General features: G+C 46.2%; 1 protein-coding gene across 1 annotated transcript in view; it reads right to left on the bottom strand.

The window, feature by feature from the left end:
• MMRN1 (multimerin 1) overlaps window positions 1–13,930 on the bottom strand; it is a 94,634-nt gene that overhangs the window by 54,700 nt on the left and 26,004 nt on the right. Inside the window, 2 exon segments of the mRNA XM_048508898.1 lie at window positions 1,530–1,636; window positions 9,326–9,445. Coding sequence (XP_048364855.1) covers window positions 1,530–1,636; window positions 9,326–9,445 — 227 coding nt within the window.

Consider the following 13,930-nt stretch of genomic DNA (forward strand, 5'->3'; position numbering starts at 1 on the left):
AGTCCTGCATGCACCCGCTGCTCTGTCCTGTGCTGCTCCAGCGCCTCCACCTCACCCCTCTGCCTCCGCCCCACCTGCTTGAGCAGGTGCCAGCCTGCTCTAGCCTCCAGCAAGTCCTGCACACGCCGCTCTGCGCCTCTCCGGGATCTCCGCCTCCTCTGCCTCTGCCCCCCCTCGGGCAGCAGCCACCTGGAGCACAGGCACCAGGCCCGCCAGCCAAGCCCTCCCTGCTCACCAAGGCATGTCATGCCCAGCGGCCCAAGCCATGCTAAATGTGTGTGTGGGGAGGTGATTTTCCGCCCCCACACATGATGAACTCTGTGCACGTGTGCCCACAGAGAGGGCTCTGAGTGCCACCTCTGGCACCCGTGCCATAGTTTTGCCACCACTGGTCTAGTCTCTATCATTCTGCTTCTTGACTGTTTTGTGGCTTCATTCTCCTTCAGGGGGAGACTCCAGTTTAAAAGGGATTTTCTGAATTAATTCCAGAATTGGTGCCACTCTCAGTTTCTTTGGTTCATTGCATTGTTCCCCTCCCTCCCTTCTACAGTGCCAAACCACAAAAAAGCACAAACACGGCCGAAATCCACAGGCCATTCTGGTTTTTCTGGGGTGTGTGGCCATGGTCTGGTAGTTTCTGCTCCTAATATTTTGCCCACATCTATGGATGGCATCTTCAGAGGCATGTCACAGTAAGATGTGAAGTGATTGTATGGTGGGGGATATGTTTTGTGCACCTCGCAAGAGGTGAGGCACATTTTGAATGTGTTTGGGGGCGATTCCGCACACGAGTAAAATAGGTTTGACCCAGTTCCCCGAGAAGGGTACTAACCTAGGTCGAAGCCATTGTTGTTCCCCACTGCAACCAGCTTGATCCCAGGAGGGCGGAATCATCCTGTGCCTCTTCGCCGCTCCATTCCGATTGGCTACTGTTCTACGGCCATGTTCCGTCTATCCCCACACACGTTATTTAAAAAACTGCCACAGGAATGGAGGGACGAAGGTGGCTTTTTTTGATTGGCCAGCTGTACGCATGCCCAAAACACTCAGCTGTGATTGGCTGAACGGGGGACTCCTGGCACAAGAGATTCCGCACTTTACTGGAATCGAGCCGAGTTTGAGCGTGGTTCCCTGAAAAAGTAGTCGTTCCCAACTGGAGTCAGAAATTTGACCATTACACAGGGCAAAGCTGGTACAAAACCACGTCGATCCCAGTGGCTGTGCGGAGCACTTAGGTCAAACGCAGCTCGAACTTAGGTCAATAACGCAAGTGCGGAATCGACCCGGGTAGTCTTCATTTACAGTTGTGTTTGCTATTGCATTGATACTGCATGTGGAATCCTCCTTAATCTGACCATTGGGCACCACACCCTGATAGCAGAGCATTCATCTCTACTTCACTGGGGGAATGTGACTTTTTCCCCCTGGCTTCATCTCCTGGTCCCTCACAAGATGGACGTTTTCCTTGCATCCCCCTCCTTGTCAGATCATTCATTAATAAGGGTTAATGTTTCTTGGGTTTCCCATACCTTTGGGCTGGCAAGTTTGTCCGCTGTATCCGGGGCAGCACTTCCACTCCAGTGAAGTCACAATCATGTGTTTGATCCGGTAAGCTTGGTGAGTCCTTGAGTGAGAGCTGCAAGGTGATTTGGGAAAGCGAAATGTTAGCAGGGGTCTGTCTCAGATGAATGGATGGGATACAGGATGATACATCTGTAATAGGCCACAGAGGGATTAGTTTTGAAGTCTATTGATTTCATCTCGTACAAGACCACAAGCAGATGCTTTGTACCGAACAGCCTTATGTCATAGCAAGGGGAAATAAAGACTTCACAAGAACGGCTGAAATTAATAGCAGGAAGGAGAGAAGCAATCATAGCTTAGTCAAATTTAACTCATTTATTTAGTGATTTATATCCTGGTTTTCTCCCCAGGGGGATTCAAAGTGCCTTACAATGTTTTCCCCACCTTCATTTTATCCTTATAACTCCCCTGTGAACTATGTTCTCCCCTGTGAACTATAACTCCCCTGTGAACCCTCTCCCCTCCTTGGAAGAACTCTATAATTCCCGAAGCCTAAAGAAAGCCCAAAATATTCTGAGAGACCCGTCTCATCCAGCACACTCTCTTTTTGAACTGTTACCATCCGGCAGACGATACAGGTCTATCAAAACTAGGACAAAGAGGCTTAGAGACAGCTTCTAGTCTAGAGCTGTGGCTATGCTGAACTCCGTGGCTTCGTGTTGATGTGTTTGGGGCTGTGTAGGGATGGGTGGAGGAAGGGGAAAGTGAAGATGGGGTATGAGTCTGAAATTGTGTGCATCGAGGAATGCTGCTGTAAATTTCGTTGTGCGTGCACAATGACAATAAAATGCTTATGCTTATGTTAGGCTGAGAGATGGTGGCTACCCCAAGGTCACCCATGGCAGAGTGATTGGGGATTCAAACCAAACTCCCCCAGATCCTAATTTGACACTCTGTCTGCTCTGTCATTTGTTGACACTGGGCTTTTCTTCACAATTCATTTGAAAAATTTTGAGGCAGGAACTGAACTCCTGCCTGATTTTTACCCCCAAAACGTTTTATTTCCAGACTGAAAACGTTTTAAATGTATCCCTTTTAAAGCGATTCTCTGGCTGAAATGTTTTGAAGACGTCTTTAGTTGCTGTGCAATTTATTGGTTATGTTTCCCACATTCCTCTGCTTTCCCGAACTTTCTCCTCGGTGCCATCTTCTCCACTCACTGAGTCCCCCCTCGTCTATTTATTTGCAGCATTTAGCTATTTGTTTTTTTGGGGGGGAAGCCGTCTTCAAAGCATCGAATATATGAGGTGTATAAAACAGTTTTGAAGTTTGGAAGCAACCATTCAACTCAGAACTAAAAAATAGGAAAAGAAATCACAAAATGGCGGCCAGGAATCATTTTAAGGGGGTGAGTGCAGATAAAGGGGGGGGGGGTAAACTAGCAACCCCAGATAGGTGAACCAGGATAAAGTTTCAATCCCTTCTCCCCTCTGTCTCAGTCCTTTTTAGGAATAGAGGGCTAATTTGGCATGTCCTCTGGTGGACCTCATCTTCGAGGAGAAGGTCACGCAACACCTTCACTCAACAACCCACCAGGCATGGATTGTTGGATGGCTTTCCCTTTACACTGCTGGCATGGACCCACCTCCTCACAAAACACGACATCAACAAACCCACTAAACAACAAACCAGGTCTCATCTAGTTCCCATATTCAGTGATTGCCTCATCTGTCATGAGATTCAAATTTTGGACGGCACCCAAGGGCTCATGCCTCTGACCAGGCCTATAGTATCAACAACAGAAAGGGGAAAGCAAGCATTCAGCAATATGTCGGCAAAAATGATAGACCTTGTCCAAAGTGAGCTAAGTGGGGTATAGTAGTTAATGTGGGATTTGTGCCAGGGAGATGCCGGTTCAAAGACTCACTCAGATGCAAAGCTCTCCAAATCACCTAACCCTCGGTGTAACCTACCAGCTTTGTTGTGAGAGAGAAAGGAAGTGGTGGGATCCAAAAAATTTAGTAACAGGTTCCCATGGTGGTGAGATTCAAACTGTGGCGTAGCGCCAGTGGGGCTGGGCGGGGCATGATGGGGGCGTAGCCAGGCATTCTGGGGGCGGGGCATTCCTGGGCGGGGCTGTGGCAAGGATGCAGCCGCTGTGCCGGTCCTTGGGCGGGAAATGAATGCACGCAGGGCAAGCTGCCACGCATGCCGGTGCACCTCCTGCTAGACTGCTTCAAGTTCTGCGCGCTACTGCTGAGAGGAGGGGCGTAACTAAGGCAAAAATCACGTGGCAAAATCACCAATTAGTAACCCCCTCTTGGCACACACAAATAATTAGTAACCTACTCTCAGGAACCTGTGAGAACCTGCTGGATCCCACCTCTGCATATAGGCTCCCCTGATCTCCTTGGAGGAAGGGCAGGTAAAAAAAAATTAGAAAGATACATTAAGAACTTTGCTTTGCTTCAATTGGTAGTGAGAATCGGGTCCCCAATATGAAATGCAGGGGGGAAGAATGCAGTTGTTCACGGGAGAAATGAATAGATGGCACACGCGCTGCAGGAAAGGGTTATGTTCATTTCTTCTTGACAAAAAAAAATCTCATTAGACACTAGAGGGAGAAAATGATTTCTTGAATTAAAAAAAACAAATGACATATGAAGTCATCTTGTTTGGCATCCTTGCATGAGACTTTTTCCGTTTGCATTATCATTTTTTTCTCTACATGAAAGAATTGCATGCACAGGGGTGTCCTTGGGTAAGAGCAAACTGGGTCAATATTCATTTTTAAATAGCTACAATTATGCCTTCTGCTTTGGCATGACTGTGAATAAGTAGCTGGACAAATGTGTGTCATTAAGAAGAGGAAATTGGGTTCCAAAATATTCATGCCCACTCGACGCGTCTGCTCAAATGAGTCCCCACAAGCTGACTCCGGATTCTGGAGCTACATATCATTAGCAGTGAGAGTGGCACAACTGACCTTCTTTCTGGAGCATGTTGGGGTTTTTCCAGGTTGCGTGGCCGTGTTCCAGTAGTATTTTCTCGTGACGTTTTGCCTGCATCTGTTGACTAGCGTCTTCAGAGAATCTGATGGTAGTGGTAATCTGCCACCAGATCCTCTGAAGATGCCAGCCAGAGATTGCAGGCAAAACATCAGGAGAAAATACTACTGGAACACAGCCACGCAACCTGGAAAACCCACACAACATTCTAGTGATTCTATCTGTGAAAGCCTTCGACAACTCTTTCTATGGTTTCCTCAGGGTTTATTCTTTATCAGTGGGGCTTGCTCAGAACTGGCTTGTGGGCCGTGATGAAACCACAATAGCACAATAAGTACAGCTTTGGTATATCAGTTTCTCTAGCATGTAGATCAGTTATCACTGAGCATTTTATAGTGAAGGATGAAACTTAGATGTGACAGCAAATGCCATCTTTGTTTCATGGTACATTCCCACCTGAGGAGGGACAGTTTTGACTTCCTGTGGCAGAGGGGAGTAGAACCTCATCCTTCCTTCACCTTATCTCCCTAGATCAGTGATGGCGAACCTATGGCACGGGTGCCAGAGGTGGAACTCGAAGCCCTCTCTGTGGGCACACGCACACAGAGTTCGTCATGTGGGGGACGGAATATCACCTCCCCCCACACACACACATACGCATCTAAGCTGGCCTGGGCCACTGAGCATGACGTGCACGCACTGTGGTGAGCAGGGAGGACGTGGCTGGCAGGCCTGGTGCCTGTGCTCCGGGTGGCTGCTGTCCGAGGGGCGGGGGGCATGCAGAGGAGGCAGAGGTGCTAGAGAGGCACAGAGCAGTGCACACAGGACTTCCTGGAGGCTAGAGCAGGCTGGCCCCAGCTCGAGCGGGTGGGGTGGAAGAAGAGGGAGCCAACCGGTATTTTCTTAACTAAAAGCTCAGCATTCAGGTTAAATTGCCGGGTTGGCACTTTGTGATAAATAAGTGGGGTTTGGGTTGCAATTTGGGCACTCGGTCTCGGAAAGGTTCGCCATCACTGCCCTAGATGGTCTGTGGGGAAAACTCCTTTCTGCCCAAGCTGAGCTAATGGTGTTTCTCTTTTCACGTTGAAATTGAAAGGTGGTCCTTCTCTGGCCTCCCCAGTTGGAATATCAGAGCTAACATGGTTGCCCTGACCTGGGTGGCCCACTCTCGCCTGATCTCATCAGGTCTCGGAAGCTAAGCAGGGTCAGATCTGGCCAGAATTTGGTCGAAAGGCCTCCAAGATAGTCCAGGGTTGCTTTGCAGAGGCAGGCAATGGCAAATCACCTCTGAACATCTCTTGCCTTGAAAACCCTACAAGGTGCGGTACGCTGGCTGCCATCTGCTGGCACTTCCTATCATCACCATCACAAAGTGAGTTCTGTGAAGAACTGCAGCCAAGAATCAGGCTCCTCGATAGGGATGCCAACCTCCAGGTGGGAGCTAGAGTTCTCCTGGAATTACAACTGATCTCCAGATTGCAAAGATGAGCTCCCCTAGAGAAAACAGCATCTTTAGAGGGGAAAGTCTAGATCATAGGTGTCATACTCGCGGCCCTCCAGATGTTATGGACAGCAGTTCCCATCATCCCCTGCCAGCATCATCCTGGCAAGGGATGATGGGAACTGTAGTCCATAATATCTGGAGGGCCGCGAATTTGACACCTGTGGTCTAGATATACCATAGATTCTAGGTCAGGGGTCTGCAACCTGCGGCTCTCCAGATGTTCATGGACTACAATTCTCATCAGCCTCTGTCAGCATGGCCAATTGGCTGATGGGAATTGTAGTTCATGAACATCTGGAGAGCCGTAGGTTGCAGACTCCTGTTCTAGGTGAACTCCCTCCCCAAAACTTTCCCCCCACAGACACCAATGGGTTCAAGGGGAAGGGAAGGTACCTTAGAGGAGTATAATACCACAGAGTCCATTCTTCAAAGCAGCCATTTGCTCAAGAGGAGCTGGTCTCCGTGGAGCTCACCTGTAATACTGGAGCTCACCTGCAGCTCACCTGGAGCTCACCTGTAATACTGGGAGACCTCCAGGCCCCACCTGGAGGTTGATAACCTAATACTACTCTGATATTCAACTGCGATACCGTTTGTTATAGAAAGCCCTGACAGTTGTGGGCAATAATATATTTAGCATCATGTGTGACATATATTTTATGCTAATACACGTCTTTAGCAACTGCATTTATCACTAAGGGGGGGGATGTCATTTTTAGGTAAGATTTTTTTTTACCCGCTTAGTATTTCAGTGGGATTTCCTGCCTTCATTAGCATTTCAAGTCCTTTAACACATAGATCCAGCTCTGTAAGAATAAATAAGCTGCTTAGATTGCCATGGATTGTAAATCCGTTGTCCCCAGCTCCGCAAGTTAAAATCGGCATTCAAACTAATAAACTCCAAGAAGAAAATGTTCGGAGAAACAGACGTGTTCAAACACAGAATGGCTCTGGAATCAAATTTTCTATTAATCTTGGTTGAAGAATATCACGGACCGAAGAGGAGAGTTGAAGATTGAAAAGGTTTTGAGGTTTATAAGAGGAGATGGACTAGATTTTAAATTGGTCTTGGACTTTCAATCACGTTTAATCTGCGTGCAAACCTGCCACCTAGCGGGAAACAGGAAGCTGAATGAACAAGCAGAGAAAGAATCGGGGGAAATTCTCTTTCTCTGCCATAGATTGTCATTGTGTTCTGTGCACAAAGTCTGTGTCTTAACTTGTCAAATGCTCAACTAGCCATCTCCAATGGGCAAAAGTTTTCAATTCCGGAATGGGAAACCAGATGGTAAGTCTCTGAACAGAAAAATCCCAACAGAGCCTGTTTCGTTTTTTCTAGGAGCTGATCAGTTGAAAAAAAAATATTTGCTTATGTGCAGAATGGAAATTTAGTTCTCTAGTTTATGGATGGCCTTTGCACTACTATTTCGCTGTGTTCTGAGGATGACGTGACTTTAGGCATGTGTTTGAAAGGTATGACACTACTGTGAATTGGCACCATTTCTATTTCCACCAGGAGACAATATTCCTGTTGCCATGATGCATTTGCTCTGGGTGTTTCCCCACTCACCACGACCCCCCCTATGCGTGCATCATTTCTGGCACGTGCCCAGGTGTCATTAAAAGGCGCTGTTTACAAGAGCACCAGGAATGACGCGCACTGAGGGGGCGCGACAGCGGCAGCGGCAGTGTCGGGGCGGCTGCGTTGTCGCTGCCCCTGTTGTGGGGAGTGCCGGGGGACCCCGCGCTACTTGAGGAGAGTAGCGCAGGGCTTAAGGTAAGTGGGGAAAGGCCCTCTGACTGACTCAAACTGAAGCAAAATTACTGAGGTATATTTCTAGCCCCTTACCCTGGATGGCCCAAATTAACCCAATCTCATCACTTGGGCCATATCTGGAGATTCAGGGATGGAGCCTTGGAAGGCTATAGTTTGGCAAGGGGAGGGACCTCAACACAGTATAATGCCTTAGACTCCACCCTCTGCAGCAGCCATTTTCTCCAGAGGAACTGATCTGTCACCTGGAGAATAATTCAGAGAGATCACCAGGTTGCACCTGGAGGCTGGCAGCTGTGACAAATGCCCATATTCGGGAAGGGGTTTCCAGTGAGAGACTGCCCTGAAAGAGTTAAGTCCTGCCCAGTCCTGATTGGCTGGAGGAAATTGCCAGGGAGAAGAAAAGGAGGCAGCTGGAGTACTGAGGGTTCTTTTTCCTTGGTTCGTCCTTGGACCAGGATCCAAAGCAGAGAGAGCAGATCAGGAAGGGAGATCTGTCGCTGGTTGTGTCAGGCTGAGGAGGCTTGATAGAGTGTGAGGGAGAGCCCTGGGCTTGGTGGAAGGTGAATCCGCCACTCAGGTGCTGGGCAGCTTGGCTGTCCAGACTAATGTCTGTCCAACCCCAGTTTAAAGCCCAGTCAGGAGAAGACCAGTCCATAAAGGGGGCAGTTAGGTCTTAACAGGGGACTGAAAGGGAAGGAGGCGATAGTTGAGCCAGAGTCCTTCCAGTCTTCAGACTTGGGTGGTTGTGTGAACTAGAAAGGGTGTGGATCAGAGAGAATCTAGGGTCTGTGTGTGTAACAACTAAAAGCTGAAACCTCTGTGAGAGAAAGCTGAAGTAAAATAGAACTTGTGTGTACGAGAAAGCTTAAGAACCAGAACCTCTTTAAGAGAAGAAGTATATTGGCCACCTGCGTGTGACCAAATGGAAAACTTTATTGTAACTGACTGAGTAACCTCGCAAGTAGAAGCTCTTTACTTTCTGTAAACAACAAGTGTTTAAAACCTCTCAGGTCAACTGAGAAGCCTTCAATTCTAGTCAAATAAACTTTACAAATTCTGTTTCACATTACCCAAAGTTCCCATCTACCAAGGGAGGTGTCTGTCAGCATTTGGGCCAACACTCTCTCTTACCGAGTCTCCCCTCCATTTTTGATCAGAGGTCCCTTCTTTTATTTCTCTGGGGAGAGTTGGAGTGAGGCAGACTCCAAAAAGGGAGTCTGAGCTCCCAAACCCTGTTACAGCAGCCCTATATAAGCCTCATTGGAATTTCAGGGCCCAGGTTCCTTAAAGGACAATTAACTACCCTCAGCAAGAAGGCAAGATGTCAGCCGCAGTTGACCTGCACACCAAACATGACAACCTAACTTCAATCCCAAAGCACTTTTTACCATGTCTTCCATGATGAGAGACAGTAGGAAAATTACAGAAGATTTCCACAAGTCTCTTTCTTCCTCCTTTGTTTAACTGGTTATGACGTAAGGGGACATGTGAGCGGTAAACCACAAGACATACCTTGATCCGCAGGGTCCGCTAATCCAGCTGCATGATTTGGTTCTGCCTGATGCATAGTTTTCCAAGTTGTCGACTACTATAGTAGGCTGCAGCCTTGTGTGAACATAAGCACACCAATTCCTGTGTAAACAACCAGAGAGAGTAGCAAATGAAGATCTTTTTTTTAAAAAAAAATCCATATATAATTGATACCATAAATGATTAGAGTATGGTGATATGGACATATAGTTTATGATGTTTTAAGTCATTGTATTTAATCATACAAGTTATATGAGAGTAATTCACTGGGCACCAAGCACTTCAGAAGCTTACTTTAGTTGGAAGAAACAAAACTCATGGGGCAGCCTGACACTACTGGAGTTTTTTCAAAGGTCTCAATTTGGGAAAACAGGGCCCCACTAAGGAGATAAAGGAATTAGCAGAGGCTCATGGAAATACAGATGAAGGCGGAATAGAAACCAATAGTTGTTACCAGAAATTGCTTTTACATAAGGTGTTTTTGACTTAAGTTTCACTAGAATATAGGAATGGGCAAGGTGTGGTAAAAGGTGGGATGAGATGACCAGGTCTGTATGTCTTCCTGACTCAAACCAATGGTCAGAAGACAAGGAGGGATGTTTGTAAGAGGGTATAAATTATGTTACGCAAGCAACAGCCCCTTGAACCTCCTCCCTGTTGCTAACAGAGGAGAGTTCCCTCTTCTGCGCAGAATTGAATGAAAACAATAAATCTCTGAACACTGAAGAAGCTTTTGGATAGTTATTTTTGTAACCGGTCAGAGCTTTTGCTCTGTGGACAGGGCCTTGCCCTCTGCCTATCAATGGGGAAAGGTAGGAAGCTTCTTCCAAAAAACACTTGAGCACCTACAGAAATCTACTTCCTCTGTCCTAACTATGCAAAAGATTTTCTTAGTTGACTTGGGACGTATTTCTTCCTTTTGCTGCTGGTGCCTCTTATGAATTAGAGATAATTTCCTGATCCTGTAAGTGGAAGGCTTTGAATGAGTCTTTCTTTCTTTCTTTCTTTCTTTCTTTCTTTCTTTCTTTCTTTCTTTCTTTCTTTCTTTCTTTCTTTCTTTCTTTCTTTCTTTCTTTCTTAATTCAAGGTGGCTTACCAGATTACACAGTTCAATAAAATGCAGTGAATGAAGAAAACATACAGGAAGAACATTCATTTATTTGAACTGTGGTGGAGGAGAAAAGTTTATGGATACTGTGGACCACCAAAAAGACAAATAAATGGGTATATTAGATCAAGTCAAGCCTGAATTCTCCATAGAAATGACCAAACTGAGTCTATCATACTTTGGTCACAGAATCAGAAGACATGACTCAGCAGACCAGACAATCATGCTAAGAAGAGTTGAAGGCAGTAGAAAGGAGGAAGATCCAAGATGAAATGGATTGAGTCCATGAAAGAAGCCACAGACTTCAGTTTGCAAGACCGGAGCAAAGTTGTTCATGACAAGATGTTTTGGAGGCCATTGATACATCGGGCTGCCTTAAGCTGGAAGTGACTTGATGCCACATAATGCACAATGATATATAACTAAAACACATCACAACGTATTAATATCAGAAACAGTAAAATATCCAGCTTGGCAGTTTAGGAAAAATTACTTACCAAATACTCTCTTTGGAAACAGATTTCTCATCAAATTACAACTGATCTCCTGATGAAGAAGAAGAGGAGGAGGAGGAGGAGTTTGGATTTAAACCCCCCTTTTCTCTCCTGTAAAAAGACTCAGAGGGGCTCACAATTTCCTTTCCCTTCTCCCCTCACAACAAACACCCTGTGAGGTGGGTGGGGCTGAGAGAGTTGGAGTGTGTTGGAGTGCACAAGCTAATCTAGTTCACCAGATAAGCCTCCACAGCTCAAGTAGCAGAGCGGGGAATCAAACCCAATTCCCCAGATTAGAGTGCATTTGCTCTTAACCACAACGCCACGCTGGCTTTTATAATAATAATATAATTATGCCAGCTGGAAGGGTGGATTCTACTGAATCATAACCCTGCTGGGTTCCTTTTCCTCTCCCCAACTCTGCCCTTTTCAGGCTCCACCCAAAATCTCCAGGAATTTCCCAGGCTGGAGTTGTCAACCCTAGTAGGCATCCATATCTGCAGCTGATAAATTCATTTGTATCCTCCATGTATTCTGACTCATGAGATAGTCAAAAAAGTTTCTTGTTTGATGCTATACACTAAACCACCGCCTTGGAGGTCAAAGGTGAAAGACTGAACAGGTACAACCTTATTTGTCCACTGACATTAAGTAATAGGGATTGATGTGTGGGGGTCTCAACGTTCTGGTGCCCCAGAGCTGCTTTCCCCATAAGTCCCCCCCCCCATTCTTATTTAAAACATTTATTGGCCTCCCTTGTGCCTTACAGAACTCACAGTTTAAAATATAAACAAAGCAAAAGCACATAACGCCCCCACCCGCCCAATTTAAAACCACAGTTTAAGACACCAATTAATTGCAGTTAAATCAATCAAATGCCCTCCTAAATAAAATTCTCTTCAACTGCCTTCTGAAGGCTGAAATGAAGGGGCCAGGGGTTCATCTCTGTGGTGGGTGTTCCATCTTTGACGGTGCAGCTGCAATATTATCAAAGCATTATTTTGATGGAGGAGGAAGAAGAGGAAGAAAAGGAAGAGTTGGTTTTTATATCCTGCTGTTCTCCACCTTTAAGGAGTCTCAAAGTGACTTACAAACTCCTTCCCTTCTTCTCCCCACAACTGACATCTTGTGAGGAGGTGGGGCTGAGAGATTTCTGAACGAACTGTGCCCAGCCCAAGGTCACTCACAGACTTCAGTTGTTCTTGGCAGACTAATCATCTTACTCATGTGGTCCTTGAAAGTGCCTGCATCAAGGAGGGAATGACTTGATAGGAACTTGGAATGACTTGATAGGAATCGGAAGGAACAAGTTTTTTTCCAATCCCAGGTCAATTTGGCTGTATGCGTATCTAAAAATTTCCCAATAAATTGCCTAAATGTCTTCTGGCTTGTTTTTGCTTTCCTCATTGTCAATCAAGTTGAATTTGGGCAGATTTTTGGGAAGCAACCCAGAATGCAAGTTAAGTTCCATGTCAATCATTATTTTTTATGATGGACCAACTCTGAGACCCAGTGTGATGTAGTGGTCAAGACAGTGGTGGGATTCAAAAATTTTAGTAACAGGTTCCCATGGTGGTGGGATTCAAACTGTGGCATAGTGCCAATGGGGCTGGGTGGGGAACGACGGGGGCGTGGCCGGGCATTCTGAGGCAGGGCATTCCTGGGCAGGGCTGTGGCAAGGACGCAGCCGCTGCACCAGTCCTTGGGCGGGAAACGAATGCACGCAGGCGCAGGCTGCCTGCCACACACGCTGGTGCACCTCCTGCTAGACTGCTTCAAGTTCTGCGCACTACTGCTGAGAGGAGGGGCGTAACTAAGGCAAAAATCACGTGGCGAAATCACCAATTAGTAACCCCCTCTCGGCACACATAAATAATTAGTAACCTACTCTCGGGAGCCTGTGAGAACCTGCTGGATCCCACCTCTGGGTCAAGAGCAGCAGACTTATCTAAAGAACCAGGTTTGTTTCAAAGTTCCTCCACACTGAAGTCTGTGGATGACCTTGAGCTTACCTGATCCTTTTAACTGGAGATACCAAGAATTGAACCTGGGACCTTCTGCATGCAAAGCAGGCATTTTGCCAGGGAGCCACAGGCCTTCCCTTCCCTCTCTTGGCACAAAGTGATGCGTTAAAATAGGCAGTGCCAAAGACTGGAACAGCATGTCATAATAACACCAGCACACATGGATTACAGAGTCTGGGTTTGTGCCAAGTGGCTAATCATGCAGACCTGATCCAAAACCATCATCTGATCCAAAACTGATCCAAAACCATCATCTGCATTGGCTCATGTGGCAGATATAAAGATGTCACTGAATCCTTACAAGACTCCTTATTGTGGCTCTTCCATTCCCTAAAGATGTTGTTTATTAACAGTCAGAGAATGGGTTCTGAGCACCGGACTTCTCTTTCTATTTAATTTCTCCAAGGTTCATCCTTCCTTTGTGCAAACCCTGGGGGATCTTCGGCGGGACAATAACTCTTTTTAATTGGTACGGTATATGTATGGAACGATCAATATTTCAGCATGGCACTTTATTTACATCCTTTGCCTATGAGAAACCAGAGATCTGAATGTGAGTTTTTGCCTTACACTGGCGTAAAAAGAAGCAGTGGAATAAAATAAAGATGAGCTTGTGGTAATAATAATAATTCACAACGGTGCCAAGCAGCATTTCAGGGACAACTCCAAGATCGGATCAAGCTAGGCATTAAAAAAAGAGTAATAATCTACATACAGATTTATATTTCTCTGAAGTTAAGATAATATCCATAAATGTGCACAGTTCATGGGGAAACCGTACATAAAGAGTGGGAAATAATTACACGGGGGTGTATATCTACCTCTACTGGAGGAAGAGGCTGCAACTCGGCGATAGAACCTATGCTTAAAGGGTATAAAGGCCAGAGTGTAATTTCCAGCATTTCCAGTTAAAAGGATCTCTGGGCCAGTTTGTGGCTGTGAAATCATTCCAGACAACCGG

This window comes from Sphaerodactylus townsendi, linkage group LG10 (genome assembly GCF_021028975.2).
Source record: "Sphaerodactylus townsendi isolate TG3544 linkage group LG10, MPM_Stown_v2.3, whole genome shotgun sequence".
Classification (NCBI taxonomy): domain Eukaryota; kingdom Metazoa; phylum Chordata; class Lepidosauria; order Squamata; family Sphaerodactylidae; genus Sphaerodactylus; species Sphaerodactylus townsendi.